The 23717-nt window shown below is 39.4% G+C and overlaps 1 protein-coding gene across 1 annotated transcript; it reads left to right on the forward strand.

Annotated features, from left to right (window-relative positions):
• Window positions 1-5150: 5150 nt before the first annotated feature.
• foxl1 (forkhead box L1) lies at window positions 5151-6484 on the forward strand. Its single transcript, XM_061918079.1, has one exon. It carries the CDS (start codon window positions 5268-5270, stop codon window positions 6081-6083), a length of 816 nt encoding a protein of 271 aa, XP_061774063.1. The 5' UTR covers window positions 5151-5267; the 3' UTR covers window positions 6084-6484.
• Window positions 6485-23717: the final 17233 nt, after the last annotated feature.

Consider the following 23717-nt stretch of genomic DNA (forward strand, 5'->3'; position numbering starts at 1 on the left):
GGGCCCGACGAAGCCGGCGGCGTTCCTTGGTGTTGTTGATAAATGGCTTTCGCTTTGCATAGTAGAGTTTTAACTTGCACTTACAGATGTAGCGACCAACTGTAGTTACTGACAGTGGTTTTATGAAGTGTTCCTGAGCCCATGTGGTGATATCCTTTACACAATAATGTCTGTTTTTTATGCAGTACCCCCTGAGGGATCAAAGGTCCGTAATATCATCGCTTACGTGCAGTGATTTCTCCAGATTCTCTGAACCTTTTGATGATTTTACGAACCCTAGATGGTAAAATCCCTAAATTCCTTGCAATAGCTTGTTGAGAAATGTTCTAAAGCTGTTCGACAATTTGCTTATAAATTGGTGACCCTCGCCCCATCCTTGCTTGTGAATGACTCAGCATTTCATGGAAGCTGCTTTTATACCCAATCATGGCACCCACCTGCTCCCAATTAGCCTGCACACCTATGGGATGTTCCAAATAAGTGTTTGATGAGCATTCTTCAACTTTATCAGTATTTATTGCCACAATTCCAAACTTTTTTGTCATGTGTTGCTGGCATCAAATTCTAAGGTTAATGATTATTTGCAAAAAAAAAATGTTCATCAGTTTTAACATCAAATATGTTGTCTTTGTAGCACATTTAACTGAATATGGGTTGAAAAGGATTTGCAAATCATTGTATTCCGTTTATATTTACATCTAACACAATTTCCCAACTCATATGGAAACAGGGTTTGTAAATAAAACCCATCATCCAAACTTCTTATGTAAGGCAAGAACATACATGTTTTTTTGTGCTAGCACAAGGCAGCTAACAATACAGGTAATGAAGAATCTACTATTTTGTCTACAAAGCCCTCTAAAAAAACATTTTTTTAAAAGCCAACAACGCTCCATTTACATGCCGTGACCTGTATTTGAACCAAACTGTAGCGACATTGATATTATTTGCGCTAACATCAAGGAACAATTTTTCTGGCACAGTACACAGACCTGGTTCACAGTGTCTCGGGCTACTTTTGATAGCTGAGAAATATGCTATCTACTGGAATATGCTAAATTACCTTCGAGTTTTGAAAAATTTAAACCATAGAAATTCCACACGCTACCTACCAACTGTTATTCCAGACAGACTGAATCGGTGGTTAATGAATATACTGGCTCTCATGCTCGTTTCCTTCCAATATTTCTAATCTGCGGAGTCAAGATTATGCCGAATTTACCAGCTAAACAGGAAACGTAAGTGTTGTGCTGAAAGATACAACCATCTTTATCTTTAGTCAGCATCTAAGTGAGTGCGAACATTAAGAGTAATGTTTTTATTTTGTCAGTAAAATGTGTAGTACTTAGCACTAGTGCTACTTGATGGCTTAATGTTTCGCTATGGCTGGAAGTGCTTAGCACCCAGATGATTGATTGATTGAAATTGTTTGATTGAAACTTTTATTAGTAGATTGCACAGTACAGTACATATCCCGTACAATTGACCACTAAATGGTAAAACCCGAATGAGTTTTTCAACTTGTTTAAGTCGGGGTCCACGTAAATCTTTGCATGGTAAAACTTACAGTTCATTCTGTCATGTTTTGTTTAGTTTTTGACTCCCTCAGTTCTGTTTTCAGCACCCTTGAGTTTGTGTGTTTTGGTTGCCTAGGGTGCTGACTAGTTTCACCTGTCTCAGATTAGGGTTCGGGGATGCTCACCTGCTGCCAGGCACTTATTCCCGTTTTTCAACACACTCAGTCTGGCTTTTTTATTTGCTTCCATGCAACAATTACATTTAATGATTCCCTGCTTCTATGATTCTTGATTCCTGTTTACATGCTTAGCTTTCCTGCAAGCTTATTCCTTTGCCCTCCTTTGCATCGGCACGCATCTTTTTTGTTTGTTTCCTTTATTTTTGTATGATTTATAAGAATAAATCATTGTCCTACCTGCACCTTGCCTCTGGAGTTTTCCGTCTGCATCCTGGGAGAACAATCCACGCATAAACATGCGAACAAACCGTGACACATTCTCCATATATTCAGGCTCATTATTGCTTGATTTTCAGATTTTTGCTTTCAATTTATTGGTCATGATTATCCAATGGCTAAATTGGGGCCCTAAGCAGATTTTTTGGGGGGGATTAACAGATTCTCACAATATATTGTTTGCTATAAAAATTATGATATAACATTTTCAAGAAAGGTTCCTTGGCTGCTGACATACATGTGGAGTGGGTAAGCGCATCAATCCATCAATCAATCAATGTTTACTTATATAGCCCTAAATCACTAGTGTCTCAAAGGGCTGCACAAACCACTACGACATCCTCGGTAGGCCCACATAAGGGCAAGGAAAACTCACACCCAGTGGGACATCGGTGACAATGATAAATAAATGATAAATGGGTGGTACTTGTATAGCGCTTTTCTACCTTCAAGGTACTAAAAGCGCTTTGACACTACTTCCACATTTACCCATTCACACTCACATTCACACACTGATGGAGGGAGCTGCCATGCAAGGTGCCAACCAGCACCCATCAGGAGCAAGGGTGAAGTGTCTTGCTCAGGACACAACGAGGTTGGTACTAGGTGGGATTTGAACCAGGGACCCTCGTGTTGCGCACGGCCACTCTCCCACTGCGCCACGCCGTCCCTATGATGACTATGAGAACCTTGGAGAGGAGGAACGCAATGGATGTCGAGCGGGTCTAACATGATAGTGTGAAAGTTCAATCCATAATGGATCCAACACAGTCGCGAGAGTCCAGTCCAAAGCGGATCCAACACAGCAGCGGGAGTCCCGTTCACAGCGGAGCCAGCAGGAAACCATCCCAAGCGGAGGCGGATCAGCAGCGCAGAGATGTCCCCAGCCGATACACAGGCAAGCAGTACATGGCCACCGGATTGGACCGGACCCCCTCCACAAGGGAGAGTGGGACATAGAAGAAAAAGAAAAGAAACGGCAGATCAACTGGTCTAAAAAGGGAGTCTATTTAAAGGCTAGAGTATACAAATGAGTTTTAAGGTGAGACTTAAATGCTTCTACTGAGGTGGCATCTCGAACTGTTACCGGGAGGGCATTCCAGAGTACTGGAGCCCGAACGGAAAACGCTCTATAGCCCGCAGACTTTTTTTGGGCTTTGGGAATCACTAATAAGCCGGAGTCCTTTGAACGCAGATTTCTTGCCGGGACATATGGTACAATACAATCGGCAAGATAGGCTGGACCATGTAGTATTTTATACGTAAGTAGTAAAACCTTAAAGTCACATCTTAAGTGCACAGGAAGCCAGTGCAGGTGAGCCAGTACAGGCGTAATGTGATCAAACTTTCTTGTTCTTGTCAAAAGTCTAGCAGCTGCATTTTGTACCAACTGTAATCTTTTAATGCTAGACATGGGGAGACCCGAAAATAATACGTTACAGTAGTCGAGGCGAGACGTAACAAACGCATGGATAATGATCTCAGCGTCTTTAGTGGACAGAATGGAGCGAATTTTAGCGATATTACGGAGATGAAAGAAGGCCGTTTGAGTAACGCTTTTAATGTGTGCCTCAAAGGAGAGAGTTGGGTCGAAGATAATACCCAGATTCTTTACCGTGTCACCTTGTTTAATTGTTTGGTTGTCAAATGTTAGAGTTGTATTATTAAATAGAGTTCGGTGTCTAGCAGGACCGATAATCAGCATTTCCGTTTTTTTGGCGTTGAGTTGCAAAAAGTTAGCGGACATCCATTGTTTAATTTCATTAAGATGCATGGATGGCCTTTAATTAATTCCTAATAAAAACAGATTATGGAAAATAATGAGTCGATTTAGAATCAGAATAAAAAGAATAGCCATTTGGACGTGAATTTTTTTTTTATTGATTGCCCCTTAAAAGTACTGTTAGTACTCATTTAATAATGTGTCTGTTTGCCCCCGATTTTTCCATTAATGTATTCCCTTCAATAAGCGTTTGCAAAAAAAATAAAACAATAGTTAAAAAAAACCCCCAATATCAACAATGTAACAATATGAACACAAGCACACATATGTCTAATACTGTGCTTCTCAAATCGGGGTACGGGTACCCCTGGGGGTGCTAGAAGGCATGCCAAAGGGTACTTGAGATTTTTTTCAAATATTTTAAAAATAGCAACGATTCAAAAATCCGTTATGAATATATTTATTGAATAACACTTCAACAAAATATGAATGGAAGTTCATAAACTGTGAAAAGAAATGCAACAATGCAATATTCAGTGTTGACGGCTAGATTTTTTGTGGACATGTTCCATAAATATTGATGTTAAAGATTTCTTTTTTTTGTGAAGAAATGTTTAGAATTAAGTTCATGAATCCATATGGATCTCTATTACAATCCCCAAAGAGGGCACTTTAAGTTGATGATTACTTCTATGTGTGGAAATCTTTATTTATAATTATGTAGAAATCCTTTTTTAAAAAAGTTTGTAGTTATTTGTATATCTTTTTTTTCCAAATAGTTCAAGATAGACCACCACAAATGTGCAATATTTTGCACTGTTATACAATTTAATAAATCAAAAACTGATGACATAGTGCTGTATTTTACTTTTTTATCTCCTTTTTTTTCAAGCTAAAATGCTTTGCTCTGATTAGGGGGTACTTGAATTTAAAAAATGTTCACAGTGGGTACATCACTGAAAAAAGGTTGAGAACCACTGGTTTAATACAAAAGCGATACTGAAGTCATGGCATTATATGTATGTGAAACTGACAACTGTTACTATCTATACTATCAAAGGAAGGCAGGCTCTTAAAACAAAATATGTTGAGTTATTGTCCCCTTTTAAATGTTTTGGAGTGAACCCACGCAAGTCCCAGCAAAGACTGCAATGTTTGTTTGTTCTTTGTGTGTGTGAGCAACTCTCAGCGTCGGAGGTGGACTTGCTGTTTCAACAGCACATCAGTCCGTTTATGTATTGGGTGGCCGGGATTTTTTTTTCCAAATAAACACAGCTTGATTCAACTTGGGTGGGCAGACTTATCAAGCGCCTAATTCTATAAACAGACCGGGGAATAAGCCGCCGCCTGATTGGTTGTTAGGCGGAATGGGGGGGGGGGCACGAGGGACTCTCAGAGCAATTACATTTTAATTAATGTGGGTGGGCTGAAACAGCACTCGCAGTTTATGCTGGACAACTTATTTCAACACAACGGAGCGAAAGTACGGCAGTTATTGCATTTCTTCTGCAGAGCTGATGAAAGTTGGGGAGTTGTTCAGAGGAGTGTGTTTTTTCCCGCCGGGAAGAATCAATGATGACTTTTTACCACAGATTTGCTTTACCGTCCTCGGCTCTGAGCCTCTCCGGACCCCCACTCATCTACTTGTACGGAGGGAACAGCGGCCCCGCTGCCTTGAGCCTTATGCCGGACCGCCAGGACCCCCCACAGAAGCCACCCTACAGTTACATCGCGCTTATCGCTATGGCCATCAAGAGCGCGCCGGACCAGCGTGCAACACTGAGCGGCATCTACCAGTTCATCATGGACCGCTTCCCCTTTTACCTGGATAACAAGCAGGGCTGGCAGAACTCCATCCGCCACAACCTTTCCCTCAACGACTGCTTCATCAAGGTGCCCAGAGAGAAGGGGCGACCCGGGAAAGGCAGCTACTGGACGCTGGACACCAAGTGCTTGGATATGTTTGAGAATGGCAACTACCGGCGGAGAAAGAGGAAGGCAAAGAGTCAGCCGGATGCTGCAGAACACAAGAACAACAAAGACTCCATCAGAGACCACGTCTCTTCTCAGAAACCCAACGCGTCCTTGGTGGTGGAGATGACACTTAGGCAGGACGCAAAGCGAACTGAGACTCAAGCAGACCCCAAATCGGTTCTGGTCGCGATCAAACCCTCTGAGGAGCAGCAGAATCTTCTTACGTACAAACAGAAGGTGTGCCGGGCAGTCAAACCCACCAGAAGGAAGTCAGACCAGCCATCACCGACGCAACGGATGGATAACGCGGCCCAGCTTTGCTACGCCGCTGCTCTCCAGTCCGGTTTCAGAGCACATGTTCCCAGAAGGGACAAATGCAAAGGTTTCAGCATTGAGAGCATCCTAGCAAAGTGAAGAACTGCAAGCTGCATCAAGAACAGGGATGGTTACAGTACCGGTGTTGGTCCAAATGTGCTCATGGACGTCGGACACATCACTGTATTTATCACGCACAATCCCTGATGAAGGTCAGCTTTGGAAATGGAAAATAGGGTTACACGTAACAGTTTTAACATTCAGATAAAATGAGACTCTAGATGCAAAAGAACCCTCAGTTACTTGGAAATATTCTGTTATGTCACTCAGCTAAATCAAAATTTGCTTTTACTTACTTTCACGATAAACAGTGTACATATTTCATTCAAATAACTTGCGACTCGGCTGGTGTGTTTTTTTTTTGTTGTATTTGTAACACTTCCGTATTCAACTGTATATTAATTACAATGTACCCCAAAACTATGTTCATGTTTTCATACACTGTGAATTTTAATGTGTAAAATAAAAAGTTTGATGATAAAGAACCAAATGTTTTCTGAAGGTACTACTGAATATATTAACAATTTATTTGAATCATATTAAAAATGTACAGCACAAAAAACAAAAAAACAATCACACTTGCTCTTTGATGTCCAAAAGGAGAAGGGTGAAGCAGAGTTATTGGATCCTACCACTTTTTCATGATATTGATATCAGACATGGACTCTGACAGTTATACATTGGTTGATATTGTTCTTAAACTGACTCATATTTGCACATTTTTGAAGTTCTTTACTTTTTCCATTTCCTAGTTTAACTCCACACACAGATACAGATTCCCTAAATCAGGGGTGTTCAAAGTGCGGCCCGCAGCTTATTTCCATCCATCCATCCATTTTCTACCGCTTATTCCCTTTTTTGGGGTCGCGGGGGGCGCTGGCGCCTATCTCAGTTACAATCGGGCGGAAGGCGGAGTACACCCTGGACAAGTCGCCACCTCCTCGCAGGGCCAACACAGATAGACAGACAACATTCACACTCACATTCACACACTAGGGACCATTTAGTGTTGCCAATCAACCTAACATAAAATAAACAAAAAGACTGTGAAAAAAATTAAACTATATGATCGATGAACAGGCCTGAAGTTGATATAGTGACTTAAGCATTTAAAGTAAAAAATAAACTTTTTTTTTTTTTTTTTAACACTTCGTTTAATGAGAGGCCCTTTTGGATACCCAATAATTTCAGTGGGACTTTATTTTCTAAAAAACTGCCATCGCTCAAAAAAGAATAATAAATGAAAACATATGTTGTTATGAATTATAGACCTATATAAGACTCCAATAAATTCACATCAAATATTCCACTTTGAAATTGTTGGTGGGGAGTATTGCATAGTTTGTGTTTTTGCCATTAAAAAACAGGGTTTTGACAAATAGGGCATAAAACATAAAAAAAATAAAAAACTTTTTCTCTAAAGATTTAAGCGTTGAATTAAAGATAAATAAATAAAAATATATGATCTATTTTGTAACATTATGACTGAGACCATTCTCCATCTCCGGGACAAAACTTGAGGGGAGCCCTAAAAATAAAAAAAAATCTCCTTATTTCAAAGGTTTTGAAAATTAAAACTATGAAAATGGCTCCGACATGTTTAAGTGTGTGGCCCTCAGTGCAAAGTTTGACACACCTGCACTAAATGCTTTCAATGTTGTGCTCAAATTGTACTTTCCCTGTCTTGTTTAAAGGAGGAAGCCTATTTTTGTTTACTTTGTACATTATTTTGGCTGTTTGGAAATGTAAAATATATATTATAACAACAAGAGTGCAAGTGACTGGAATCGTAAACTCAACTCATCCTAATGTCCATCCATCCATTTTCTACCACTTGGTGTTCCTACATTTGTGTTAGATGTCTTGGATGAAGAGAGCAGATACGATTTTAGTTGACAGAGTAAACAACTAAAATGTTTTGGGCATTGTTTTCTCTGAACATATACATTTGTCTAAATATGGCCAAGGACACGCATTATTGTGGGTTTCCTGCTCGTCGTATTCATCACTACAGGAAAAATATAATCCTCGGGAGAAAATTCCTCTGCCATTTGTTTTGAGTGGTCAGCTTAAAGCGTCCCTCTGTCTCCGACTCCCTTGTCGTCACGTAAGATGGCTTTCATAATATGGCTGTTATAATTTTGCTTACCAGTTTTTAAGACCCGCCATATCTTGCCTCCGATTGGCCAGTTCGTAATGTTTGGCCCTAACTTTAGCCAATTGTGACTCGTCACACAAACAGCAACCAATCATGATTGATTTTCTCCGGATGTATGGATGTTCTCGTTCATCAAGGTCATTGTTTTTATTCATATTTTTTTGCCCTTGATTGGTAGTCCATTTTCTCTCTTTGTAGCTTGTAGCTTTGATGTAAGCTACCTAGATGCATGGCTCTTAAAGTAGCTAAGCTACAGAAAAAGCTAGCTAGGCTACTGGAAAATTTAGTTATATATATATATATATATATATATATATATGATAAATGAGTTGTACTTGTATAGCGCTTTTCTACCTTCAAGGTACTCAAAGCGCTTTGACACTACTTCCACATTTACCCATTCACACACTGATGGAGGGAGCTGCCATGCAAAGCACCAACCAGCACCCATCAGGAGCAAGGGTGAAGTGTCTTGCTCAGGACACAACGGACGTGACGAGGTTGGTACTAGGTGGGAATTGAATATATATATATATATATATATATATATATATATATATATATATATATATATATATATATATATATATCCATCCATCCATCCATCCATCCATGTTCTACCGCTTGTTCCCTTTGGGGTCGCGGGGGGCGCTGGTGCCTATCTCAGCTATAATCGGGCGGAAGGCAGGGTGGACCCTCAACAAGTCACCACCTCATCGCAGGGCCAACACAGATAGACAGACAACATTCACACTCACATTCACACACTAGGGCCAATTTAGTGTTACCAATCAACTTATCCCCAGGTGCATGTCTTTGGAAGTGGGAGGAAGCCGGAGTACCCGGAGGGAACCCACACGGTCACGGGGAGGACATGCAAACTCCACACAGAAAGATCCCGAGCCCGGGATTGAACCCAGGACTAACTAACCCCTCTGCCACATCGAAGCCCTGTGTATAAATATATATATATATATATATATATATATACACACACATATATATATATATATATATATATATATATATATATATACACACACATATATATATATATATATATATATATATATATATATATATATATAGGTATAAATCACCAAAATGATTCCCGAGCGCGGCCACCGCTGCTGCTCACTGCTCCCCTCACCTCCCAGGCGGTGAGCAGGGGGATGGGTCAAGTGCAGAGGTCAGATTTCACCACACCTACTGTGTGTGTGACAATCATTGGTACTTTAATTTTAACTTAATGTGGCGTTATATGTACTTAACAAAAAAAAGGTGAAATAACTGAAAACATGTTTTGTATTCTAGTTTCTTCAAAATAGCCACTCTTTGCTCCAATAACTTTTTGGCACACTCTTGCCATTCTCCCGATGAGCTTCAAGAGGTAGTCACCAGAAATAGTTTTCACTTGACAGGGTTGCTTGAAGCTCATCGAGAGAATGCCAAGAGTGTGCAACGCAGTAATCAGAGCAAAGGGTGGCTATTTTGAAGAAACTACAATACAAAACATGTTTTTAGTTATTTCACCTTTTTTTGTTAAGTACATAACTCCACATGTGTTCATTCATAGTTTTTATGCCTTCAGTGACAATCTACAATGTAAATAGTCATGAAAATAAAGAAAACACATTGAATGTGGAGAAAGTGTGTCCAAACTTTTGGCCTGTACTGAAAGATGGGATACACACAGAAGGATATACATGTTTTGGCCTGTACTGTATACATATATATATATATATATATATGTATATATATATATATATATATATATATATATATATATATATATATATACATATATATATATATATATATATATATATATATATATATATATATATATATATATATATATATATATATATATATATATATACGTATATGTATGTGTGGGAAAAGTCACAAGACTACTTCATCTCTACAGAACTGTTTCATGGGGAGTTCTGTAGAGATGAAGTAGTCTTGTGATTTTTCCCACACATACATATATTGCGCTCTTCCATGGTATCGAGCACTATTCTCTGGATAATCTAATTAAGACTATATATATATATATATATATATATATATATATATATATATATATATATATATATATATATATATATATATATATATACGAAGGTCCTGCAGTCCTGGGTTCAAATCCAGGCTCGGAATCTTTCTGTGTGGAGTTTGCATGTCCTCCCCGTGAATGCGTGGGTTCCCTCCGGGTACTCCGGCTTCCTCCCACTTCCAAAGACATGCACCTGGGGATAAGTTGATTGGCAACACTAAATTGGCCCTAGTGTGTGAATGTGAGTGTGAATGTTGTCTGTCTATCTGTGTTGGCCCTGCGATGAGGTGGCGACTTGTCCAGGGTGTACCCCGCCTTCCGCCCGATTGTAGCTGAGATAGGCGCCAGCGCCCCCCGCGACCCCAAAAGAGAATAAGCGGTAGAAAATGGATGGATGGATATATATATATATATATATATATATATATATATATATATATATATATATATATATATATATATATATATATATATATATATATATTAGGGGTGGGCAAATTAATGCGTTAATTATGAGTTAACTCATCAATCTATTAACGCCGACAATTATTTTATCGCACATTTGCGTATGTTGTTTACATGCTTTTAATATGTTAACGCCTTTTCTTAACAAGATGGCATCGCCCGGCATCGAGGGGCTCTTGGTAAAGATGGAACATTTGGCAAAAATACCGGACAATTCTGCAAATTTCATGGCTGGCTTACAGCGTGGTCACTCCGGGATCACTTACGACCGCCAGACAATTCTGAATGTGGATAGATCGGGCCGTTTTGGACTGAATCACGCGTGCTTGCTAGATTGTCTAACTAGCATGGGAATACTTTGCCGGCTACATCCAGCGGCCTGTGAAGCAGCGGAGTATATGTGTTGTCTGTCTATTTATGAATAATGTAGACGAGGCGTGTTGGCTGAGTTCTTAACGTTTACTTTCAGAACGTGCATATCACAACATACAAGATGCCGTCATGGCGACACAACCTATACCGGGCTACCGCGCATGCTCCTCACTCCTGCTGCATGCTGGGTAGGGTAGTTCTTTTATTCCCTGGCTCATAACATCACAATATAGTACCATGTATATGCGTTCAGTTTATCAAAGCACCAAGCAAACAATCGGAAAATTCCCATCATATCAATTCCTAGATATGGTCATAATTACTTTAAGTGCACTACGCAAAATAAACACAACATTATTAATATTGCTATTACGGAAAATTTGATCAAAAATTCCATAAAACAGCCCACTACGTATAATATAGGTTTTTTAAACATAAGATCCCTGATAAAAAATTTTTTTTTGCTGTTACCTCAGAAATTGCCTGTTCAGATGTTATGATTGTGGCTCAGAGATTTGTATGTAGATTATATTTATTTTCCATAACAAACAGGATAACTTAAATACCCTGGCAGTGGCAATAAGCTTAAATGTTTGTATTTACATTTTTTGAGTTGATTTTCATAAAATATGCTATTTAACTGCTACTGTTTAACAAGGACTGATTTAAATTGTGTTTGCACAACAAATGTTTTGGCGCTTTTGTTCATGTGGGAGAATATTCCAATAAAGGTGCACCACACACTACTTTTGAATTCATTATTGGGCTTTGCGTATACAATGCAGTTAATCGCGATTTATCAGAGAAATAGTGCGATTAACTTCGATTAAAATTTTTAATCGTTGCCCAGCCCTAATATATATATATATATATATATATATATATATATATATATTTATATATATATATATGTATATATAAACCCCGTTTCCATATGAGTTGGGAAATTGTGTTAGATGTAAATATAAACGGAATACAATAATTTGCAAATCATTTTCAACCCATATTCAGTTGAGTATGCAAGAAAGACAACATATTTGATGTTCAAACTGATAAACATTTTTTTTTGTGCAAATAATCATTAACATTTGATTTTGATGTCACATGTTGATGTGACAAAGAAGTTGGGAAAGGTGACAATAAATACTGATAAAGTTGAGGAATGCTCATCAAACACTTATTTGGAACATCACACAGGTGTGCAGGCTAATTGTGAACAGGTGGGTGCCATGATTGGGTATAAAAACAGCTTCCCAAAAAATGATCAGGCCGGAAACCAACATTGAATGACCGTGACCTTCGATCCCTCAAACGGAACTGTATCAAAAACCGACATCAATCTCTAAAGGATATCACCACATGGGCTCATGAACACTTCAAAAAAACTACTGTCACTAAATACAGTTCGTCGCTACAACTGTAAGTGCAAGTTAAAGCTCGACTATGGAAAGCAAAAGCCATTCATCAACAACATCCAGACACGCCGCCGGCTTCTCTGGGCCCGATATCATCTAAGATGGACTGATGCAAAGTGGAAAAGTGTTCTGTGGTCTGACGAGTCCACATTTCAGATAGTTTTTGGAAATATTCGACATTGTGTCATCCGGACCAAAGGGGTAGCGAACCATCCAGACTGTTATTGATGCAAAGTTGAAAAGCCAGCATCTATGATGGTGGTACATTAGTGCGTAGGGCATGTTTTTTTTTTTGATTGATTGATACTTTTATTAGTAGATTGCACAGTTCAGTACATATTCCGTACAATTGACCACTAAATGGTAACACCCGAATACGTTTTTCAACTTGTTTAAGTGGGGTCCGCGTTAATCAATTCAAGGTAACTTACACATCTGTGAAGGCACCATTAATGCTGAAAGGTACATACAGGTTTTGGAACAACATATGCTGCCATCTAAGCGCCGTCTTTTTCATGGACGCCCCTGCTTATTTCAGCAAGACAATGCCAAGCCACATTCAGCACGTGTTACAACAGCATGGCTTCGTAAAAAAAGAGTGCGGGTACTTTCCTGACCCGCCTGCAGTCCAGACCTGTCACCCATCGGAAATGTGTGGCGCATTATGAAGCGTAAAATACGACAGCAGGGACCCTGGACTGTTGAACGACTGAAGCTCTACATAAAACAAGAATGGGAAAGAATTCCACTTTCAAAGCTTCAACAATTAGTTTCCTCAGTTCCCAAACGTTTATTGAGTGTTGTTAAAAGAAAAGGTGATGTAACACAGTGGTGGACATGCCCTTTCCCAACTACTTTGGCACGTGTTGCAGCCATGAAATTCTAAGTTAATTATTATTTGCAAAAAAAAAATTAAGTTTATGAGTTTGAACATCAAATATCTTGTCTTTGTAGTGCATTCAATTGAATATGGGTTGAAAACGATTTGCAAATCATTGTATTCTGTTTATATTTACATCTAACACACACATATATATATATATACATACAAACATACATGGACTTGTATGGCCTTCATAGACTATGAAAAGGCATTTGATTCGGTGGCGACAGTCGGTTGTAAAAGCTCTGAAAGATCAAGGAATTCATCATACGTACATTGACTTACTCAAGGACATTTACACAAACTGCACTACCACAGTTACGATGCACAAACCAAGCGAGAGAATCCACGTAAAGAAGGGTGTGTGACAAGGCGATACAATTTCGCCTAAACTGTTTACAGCTTGTTTGGAAGGCATATTTCGCTCTCTGGAGTGGGAGGATAAAGGAGTTGAAATCAACGGAGACAAATTTAATCATCTGAGGTTTGCAGATGACATTGTTGTCTTGGGAGAGCAATTCAGTGAAGTGGAAGACATGCTTAAAGACCCTTCAAATGCCAGCAAATGTTGTGGATTGAAAAACAATATGAAGAAAACAAAAGTTATGGCAAATTCCGTAGTACCTCATGAACCTGTGACTGTTAATGGAAATGAAATTGATGAAGTTAATGAATACATCAATCTGGGGCAGAAATATAGCCTGAAAGAAAAGAGTCAAGAACAGGAGATAGGGAGGAGAATCAGATTGGGCTGGTGCCAATATGGAAAACTGAGCAAGATCATGAGAGGAGAAATGCCGTTAAGCCTAAAAAGAAAGGTCTTTAATCAATGCGTGTTACCAACCATGACATATGGAGCTAAAACCTGGGCATTGTAAAATAAAATGGAAAAGCAAATAGCAGCAGCACAACACAACATGGAAAGAAATATGCTCAGAATCACATATAAAGACAGAAAAACAAATGAATGGGTGAGAAAACAAACACAAGTCCAAGACATTATGAGAACTATGAAATTAAATAAGTGGAAGTGGGCTGAACCTATCAGTAGGAGAACGGATAATAGATGGACTTTCCTAATGACATCATGGAGACCCATGAATGGGAGCAGAAATAGAGGAAGACAGAGAGTGAGATGGCGAGATGAAATAGACAAATATTGGGGAACAGTGCAATGGCTGGGAGCAGCTCGAGATCGTTCACTATGGCAGAAACATGCTGAGGCTTTCGTCCAACAGTGGACTGACAACGGCTGATGATGATGATGATGATGATATATATATATATATATATATATATATATATATATATATATATATATATATATATATATATATATGTATACATATATCCATATACGTATACATATATATGTATATATATACATATATATATATATATATATATATATATACATACATACATACATACACACACACAGTATATATACATATACATATACATGTACCTGTAGGTAACAGTTCGAGATGCTACCTCAGTAGAAGCATTTAAGTCTCACCTTAAAACTCATCTGTATACTCTAGCCTTTAAATAGACCTCCTTTTTAGACCAGTTGATCTGCCGCTTCTTTTCTTTCTCCTATGTCCGCCCCTCCCTTGTGGAGGGGGTCCGGTCCGATGACCATGGATGAAGTACTGGCTGTCCAGAGTCGAGACCCAGGATGGACCGCTCGTCGGGACCCAGGATGGACCGCTTGCCTGTATCGGTTGGGGACATCTCTACGCTGCTGATCCGCCTCCGCTTGAGATGGTTTCCTGTGGACGGGACTCTCGCTGCTGTCTTGGATCCGCTTTGAACTGAACTCTCGCGGCTGTGTTGGAGCCACTATGGATTGAACTTTCACAGTATCATGTTAGACCCGCTCGACATCCATTGCTTTCGGTCCCCTAGAGGGGGGGGGGGGGGTTGCCCACATCTGAGGTCCTCTCCAAGGTTTCTCATAGTCAGCATTGTCACTGGCGTCCCACTGGATGTGAATTCTCTCTGCCCACTGGGTGTGAGTTTTCCTTGCCCTTTTGTGGGTTCTTCCGAGGATGTTGTAGTCGTAATGATTTGTGCAGTCCTTTGAGACATTTGTGATTTGGGGCTATATAAATAAACATTGATTGATTGATTGATGGTTTGAACTCACGACCTACAGGCCACTGAGCAGGTTTGAACTGTTTTGGACTTAGTTGGAGGCCCACCTCTAAAACTATATTTTATAGTAGTTCAAATATTTTGTGGGTAATGTTTGGGTGTCATGCATCATAGGTAAGGTCCTACAGACTTCAACCGTTGCAGACAGGAATACATATGGCACCCTGTGGTACGGTTCTTCTGAGACATTAAAATTTGAAGAAGCTTATCGTTTGGTCGGTCGGACGTCTGTTTTGAAAGAATCTCCCAGAGGACCAAAAGGAGGCTGTGCTCAGGGCTTCTTTGAAGCTCGATTCTCCACTGATCCCCCAACATTGGCTTCCTCTACATCCGTGTTTTTCAACCTTTTTCAAGCCAATTCACATTTTTTTCATTGGAAAAAATCCCGAGGCACACCAGTAGCGGAAAACATAAAAAGAAATTAAAATCCGTCCATCCATCCATCCATTTTCTACCGCTTATTCCCTTTTGGGGTCACGGGGGGCGCTGGCGCCTATCTCAGCTACAATCTGGCGGAAGGTGGTGTACACCCTGGACAAGTCGTCACCTCATCGCAGGGCCAACACAGATAGACAGACAACATTCACACTCACACTCACATTCACACACTAGGGACCATTTAGTGTTGCCAATCAACCTAATCAGCAGCCGATATTGACTGTAAAAAGTAGTTCTCGCAATTGTTGGATATGAATTCAAACCATAACCAAGCATGCATCACAATAGCTCGTCTCAAAGTAAGTATCATGACCTGTCACATCACGCCGCGACTTATTTCGAGTTTTTTGGTGTTTTCCTGTGAGTAGTGTTTCCTATTTCGTTGTTGATGGTCATGTCATGTACGGATGTACTTTGTGGACGCCGTCTGCTGCTCCACAAGTCTTTGCGGTCGTCCAGCATTCTGTTTTTGTTTACTTTGCAGCCTGTTCAGTTTTAGTTTCGTTAGGCATAGCCATCCCTAAGCTTCAATGCCTTTTCATAGCGGCACTTACCTTTTTTTGTTTATTTTTGGTTTAAGCATTAGATACCTTTTTACCTGCACACTGCCTCCCGGTGTCGTCTGCATATTATGATCCCGACAAACTACAAAGCAATTAGCTACCTGCTGCCACCCACAGATATGGAAGAGTATTACACGGTTCTAGACAGCATCGAAACTCAATAACGGCACATTATTTGCGGAATATAATCACTGGTGTGCAAAAAATATTTTTAACCCAATTAGTTGAAATGACATCATCTCCCACGGCACACCAGACAATATCTCACGGTACACTAGTGTGCCGCGGCACAGTGGTTGAAAAACTCTGCTCTGCATGACACCTGCATGAAATCAGCGTGGTCAGCTGACAGCTTCTTTGAAAACAGACAGCTCTCACGTCTAAAAATAGTTTTGCAGGCGGGACACGCACTTGCCTGAGAAAACTTGTCCCCACAAAGCTGTGCAAATCAGGAATGTTTGTTGAAATAAATAAATCTTCCCTCAATTGAAGCGAGGAACTCACAGGCGCACACATTTCCTGTCTTTTGGGAAATAAAACCTGGTGACAAAGCCAGTGGGGATGAGAGTGATATTGAGGGGTGGGAAGATGAGGGCCATTAATATCAGCAGTGAGAGCATACAGTAGACTTCATCTGTGTGGTGTTTGAGTGCAGGACTAACATGACATTACATCCTTCACTCATCTGCATTCTCATCTTCTCTGGAGGTCTCTGGGAGTATTTGGACTGTAAATGATCCCCAAGAAGAAGCAGCACTCACACAAAATATTTGCAATCTCAACTGATGTTGTTTTAGAAAACACTTTTGAAAATGAAACCATTTCCACTGGTGAGTTGCACATGTTTGACTGGTACAAATAAGTAGACCACCATCGTTAATCAAATTAGTTTCATCCTGATACTCTCCACTTATGTGGCATTTCAGCACTATTATTTTGTCGTTATCCTAATAATGTTGTGATTCAGCAGTCTTTATCTACAAAACCCAAAACCAGTGAAGTTGGCACGTTGTCTGAATGGTAAATAAAAACAGAATACAAAGATTTGCAAATCCTTTTCAACTTATATTCAATTGAATAGACTGCAAAGACAAGATATTTAACGTTCGAACTGAGAAACGTTGTTATTTTTTTTGCAAATATTAGCTCATTCGGAATTTGACGCCTGCGACATGTTTTTTAAAAAGCTGGCACAAGTGGCAAAAATGACAGAGAAAGTTGAGGAATGCTCATCAAAACACTTATTTTGGAACATCCCACAGGTGAACGGGCTAATTGGGAACAGGTGGGTGCCATGATTGGGTATAAAAGCGGCTTCCATGAAATGCTCAGTCATTCACAAACAAGGATGGGGTGAGGGTCACCACTTTGTGAACAAATGCGCGAGCAAATTGTCCAACAGTTTAAGAACAACATTTCTAAACGAGCTATTGCAAGGGATGTAGGGATTTCACCATCTATGCTCTGTAATATCATCAAAAGGTTCAGAGAATCTGGAGAAATCACTGCACGTAAGCGAGGATATTACGGACCTTCGATCCCTCAGGCGGGACTGCATTAAAACGCGACATCAATGTGCAAAGCATATCACCACATGAACTCAGGAACACTTAAGAAAACCACTGTCAGTAACCACAGTTTGTCGCAAAATTTCTAAGAGCAAGTTAAAACTCTACTTTTATTTATCAACAACACCCAGAAATGCTGAAGGCTTCGCTGGGCCTGAGCTCATCTAAGATGAACTGATGCAAAGTGGAAAAGTGTTCTGTGGTCTGACAAGTCCACATTTAAAACATTTTTTGGAAACTTTGGACGGCGTGTCCTCTGGAACAAAGAGAAAAATAACTATACAGATTGTTCAAGGCGCAAAGTTCAAAAGCCAGCATCTGTGATGGTATGGGGGTGTATTAGTGCCCAAGGCATGGGTAACTTACACATCTGTGAAGGCACCATTAATGCTGAACGGTACATACAGGTTTTGGCGCAACATATGTTGCCATCCATTGACGCCACTGCTTATTTCAGCAAGACAATGCCAAGCCACGTGTTACAACACGTGGCTCCATAGTAAAAGAGTGCGGGTACTAGACTGGCCTGCCTGTAGTCCACTCGTCGTGTTTGGAGGAAGAAGAATACTGAGTTGCATCCCAAGAACACCATGCCTACTGTGAAGCATGGGGGTGGAAACATCATGCTTTGGGGCTGTTTTTCTGCTAAGGGGACAGAACAATTGATCAGTGTTAAGGAAAGAATGAATGGGGCCATGTATCGTGAGATTTTGAGCCAAACCCTCCTTCCATCAGTGAGAGCTTTGAATGGTTGACCAAATACTTATTTTCCACCATAAATTATAAATAAATTATTTAAAATTCATATATATATGTATATATATATATATATATATATATATATATATATATATATATATATATATATATATATATATATATATATGTATATATATATATAAATACACACACATATATAGATATATACACATATATATATACACACACATATATATATATATATATATACATATATATATATATATATACATATATATATATATGTGTGTTTATATCTATATATATATGTGTATATAAATTGTATATGTATATATATAAACACACACACACACACACATATATATATATATATATATATATATATATACATACATACATACAATGTGCGAAGTCATTCATAGCGCTTCAGTTTTCCACATTTTGTTATGTTACTGTCTTGTTCCAAAGTGGTTAATTTCATTGTTTTCCTCAAAATTCTACAGTCAATACCCCATGATGACAATGTGAAAATATGTTTCGTATATTTTAATTGCAAATGTATTAAAAATGTAAAATTATAAAACATTTACATTTGCATAAGTATTCACAGCATTTTTTAATACTTTATTGATTCACCTTTGACGCCAATTACAGCCTCAAGCCTTATTTGAAATTCGATGCCACAAGCTGGGCACTATGTGCAGTTTTGCCCATTCCTCTTTGCAGCACCTCTCAAACTCCATCAGGTTGGATGGGAAGCATTGGTTTTCTGTACATCGCTGCTTTCATCTTTCCCTTTATCCTGACAAGTCTCTCAGTGACAAGTCTCTCATTTCCTGCCGCTGAAATCCATCAAAACAAAACAACATTTTTCACATTGTCATTATGGGGTATTGCTTGTGGAATTGTGAGGACAAAAAAATATTTATTTTAATGTGTAAAAAAAAAAAACTAACACAAAATGTATATGTGTGTATGTTTATGTATGCAAGTGTGTGTCTGTTTACTCTCCTGCTCCGGTCTTGCTGCACCAAACACTAAATATATCCAAACATTTAATAAAGTCAAATACAAATTAGGCAACAAGCAAAGTACCCAAAACTTCTGTTTTGTAAGGTAAATATGTACAGCCGTTATGGGCATTGACATCAACTATATAAATCAAATATATTTTAAAAAGGGCTATTTAGTGGTCTTTGTGTATTTTAAGATCACACTAATGTCTCAATATTTTTTATTTTTTATTTATTTTGCAAAGTCTACGACTATATCGAATGGATTTTATTTTCCTGATATTGAAAGCTGATTTTATGTTATGAATGGAGGGGTCACGTCTTACACTACGACACATCTAGAAAAACTAGAGATGTCCGATAATGGCTTTTTTGCTGATATCCGATATCCTGATATTGTCCGACTCTTAATTACCGATTCCGACTGATACAGATATATACAGTCGTGGAATTAACACATTATTATGCCTAATTTTGTTGTGATGCCCCGCTGGATGCATTAAACATTGTAACAAGGTTTTCCAAACTAAATCAACTCAAGTTATGGAAAAAAATTTCCAACATGGCACTGCCATATTTATTATCGAAGTCACAAAGTGCATTTTTTTCAACATGCCTCAAAACAGCAGCCTGGAATTTGGGACATGCTCTCTCTGAGAGAGCATGAGGAGGTTGAGGTGGGCAGTATTGGGGGAGGGTGGGGTTGAGGTGGCGGGCGGGGGGGTTAACAGGGGTGTATAGTGCTGCAAGGGGTTCTGGGTATTTGTTCTGTTGTGTTTATGTGGTGTTACGGTGCCGATGTTCTCCCGAAATGTGTTTGTCATTCTTGTTTGGTGTGGGTTCACAGTGTGGCGCATATTTGCAACAGTGTTAAAGTTGTTTATACGGACACCCTCTGTGTGACCTGTATGGCTGTTGAGCAAATATGCCTGGCATTCACTTGTGTGTGTGAAAAGCTGTAGATATTATGTGATTGAGCCGGCACGCAAAGGCAGTGCCTTTAAGGTTTATTGGCGCTCTGTACTTCTCTCTACGTCCGTGTACACAGCAGCGTTTTAAATATTCATAAATTTTACTTTTTGAAACAGACAACGATAATTTTGATTCGGATTATTTCCGGTATTACATTTTAAAGCATTTATCGGACGATATTATCGGACATCCCTAAGAAAAACATATAAAATGTCACATTCTCAAAGTAAATGAAGCATGGAAAAGAGAGATGGCAACATACAGCTAAATAAATAACCCAGCAATGTACTGTTTACAACTGATTAGTATTGTGACAAATTAGAAATAAATAAGGATATATTAGTGTCCTGGTGTTTGTGTTGTGGGTGTGTGTTTGTGTGAACACTGGGAAGGGAATTTGTCCACAGCAGCAGGATTAGCACCCCATGACAGGGACCACCCTGATGCTTAATCCAACCAAGGGGCGGAGCTTCATCACTTAGGGTCACCACCCCTATGTACACACTTTTGTAAACATTGACACACACTCACTGCATCTTCTGCACTTTAGCTCAAGCAAACCAGTTAGATTTACAGCATGCAGCTGCTCTTGTACAACACTAACATGTTTGCTAAAAGTGTTATTGTTAGAGGGACACTGAATATATCGGCTTTGTTTCAAATAATACCGACTGTGTCCCTCAACATGTAGTCCATGTCAAAACTTTAGGTAAAAAGTTCTGCCTTTTTTTTTTTTTTTTTTTTTTTAACAAATCCAACGTTGCCAGAATCTGAGTTTTAATACCGTAATCATACTGTCATTATTCACTTGAAAATGACCCGTCAAATTTCCCTTTACTTCATAGTGTAAGGTAGATCTTATCTCATCCATGTAGGAATATCATCAGCGGATAATAATAATTAAAATAATAATTCATCATTACAGATATTCGGGGTTAAATGGGAAGTGCACGTTCTTTAAAATATTGCCTATCGTTCACGATCATAATGTCACAGATGCACTTTAGTGCATTCTAAATATTAAAGGTGTTGCGATCAGCTGTTCGGATCTTTACATATTCTTGTTTATTGTTCCTTTTTGGTATCACTCGGTTGTTTGACGTCCTTATTTCCCGTTTAGTCTGTCGCCATGGTAGCTCATTAGTTCACCTGCCCCTTGCTATCCAAAATAAATCAACTCAAGTTATGGAAAAAAAATGCCAACATGGAACTGCCATATTTATTATTGACGTCACAAAGTGCTTTTTTTTTTAACATGCCTCAAAACATCCATCCATCCATCCATTTTCTACCGCTTATTCCCTTTTGGGGTCGCGGGGGGCGCTGGCGCCTATCTCAGCTACAATCGGGCGGAAGGCAGGGTACACCCTGGACAAGTCGCCACCTCATCGCAGGGCCAACACAGATAGACAGACAACATTCACACTCACATTCACACACTAGGGCCAATTTAGTGTTGCCAATCAACCTATCCCCAGGTGCATGTCTTTGGAGGTGGGAGGAAGCCGGAGTACCCGGAGGGAACCCGGAGTACCCGGAGGGAACCCACGCATTCACGGGGAGAACATGCAAACTCCACACAGAAAGATCCCGAGCCTGGATTTGAACCCAGGACTGCAGGACCTTCGTATTGTGAGGCAGACGCACCAACCCCTCTGCCACCGTGAAGCCTCAAAACAGCAGCCTGGAATTTGGGACATGCTCTCCCTGAGAGAGCATGAGGAGGTTGAGGTGGGCTGTATTGGGGGATGTGGCAGAGGGGAGGGGGGTTGGGGTTAGCGGGGGTGTATATTGCAGCATCCCGGAAGAGTTAGTGATGCAAGGGGTTCAGCTACAATCACGCACACCTGTTTCTTGTAATCACCTCCCTTATTTAAGCTCGCCCCTTTTTGTTGTTCATCCTGGGTTCCTAATTTGCCTTCGTGCAACAAGTGACGACTGATCTGTATGTATATTCTCGCTAGCTTACACGCTATGCCTTTGTTTTATTCCAGCTCTCATGCTAATGTTTTGTTTTCCCTTTTCGTGCCAAGTTTAGTTTTTTTGTTTGTATTCCTAGCTTTCATGCTAGCACCATTTGTTTGCCTTCCTGCTTAGCACCAGTATACTTGTTCCTTAGCTCCTTTTATTGGTTAACTAAATACTTTATTTCTTACCTTTGCTGTGTTCTTGCCGACGCATCCTTGGAAGAACGAACCCGGCATCGCTATGCCAATCACACGTCAAGTTATCATTAAATGGCCCTGATGTGAAAAGGCATTAATAAATCATGTTCTTTTCAAATACCTCTATAACTGATAACAGTAGTTCAGCCAGGATTTGCTCATTTCAAGATTAGATTTACAGCCCCGAAATCTTGTTATTGTTTTCAATTTGATGTTCCTCTCTCCACCGTTTTAACCAAGTAGTTTGCAAAAAGTCAGTGTTCAAAAACAAGAGAAAAAGAATTACAAAAATTAAGGGTATTTTATTTCCATCCATCCATTTTCTACCGCTTATTCACTTTGGGGTCGCGGGGGGCGCTGGTGCTTATCTCAGCTACAATCGGGCGGAAGGCGGTGTACAACCTGGACAAGTCGCCATCTCATAGCAGGGTATTTTATTTGAACTACGCAAAATTATCTGCCAATAGTACAAGAAAATTGGGCTTGTCAAGACTTTCCAAAACAAGTAAAATTAGCTAACCTCAAAGAACCCAAAAATACATTAAAATACGTATATTCTCACGAATAACAAGTGCACCTTGTAGGAAAAAAAAGGGCTTTTTGTTCAATATGTTGAAAAATATTCTAAAATGAAGTAAATGCTAGTGTCATTATCTTGACATAATGATATGCGCTCAGCATTACATTTCTTGAAACCAGCAAACTTATACTAAAAACTG

The sequence above is a fragment of the Nerophis ophidion genome, linkage group LG12 (genome assembly GCF_033978795.1).
Source record: "Nerophis ophidion isolate RoL-2023_Sa linkage group LG12, RoL_Noph_v1.0, whole genome shotgun sequence".
NCBI lineage: Eukaryota > Metazoa > Chordata > Actinopteri > Syngnathiformes > Syngnathidae > Nerophis > Nerophis ophidion.

Excerpts from the sequence above, each read along its gene's own strand:
- foxl1 (XM_061918079.1), top strand. The coding sequence starts at position 5,268 with ATGATGACTTTTTACCACAGATTTGCTTTACCGTCCTCGGCTCTGAGC.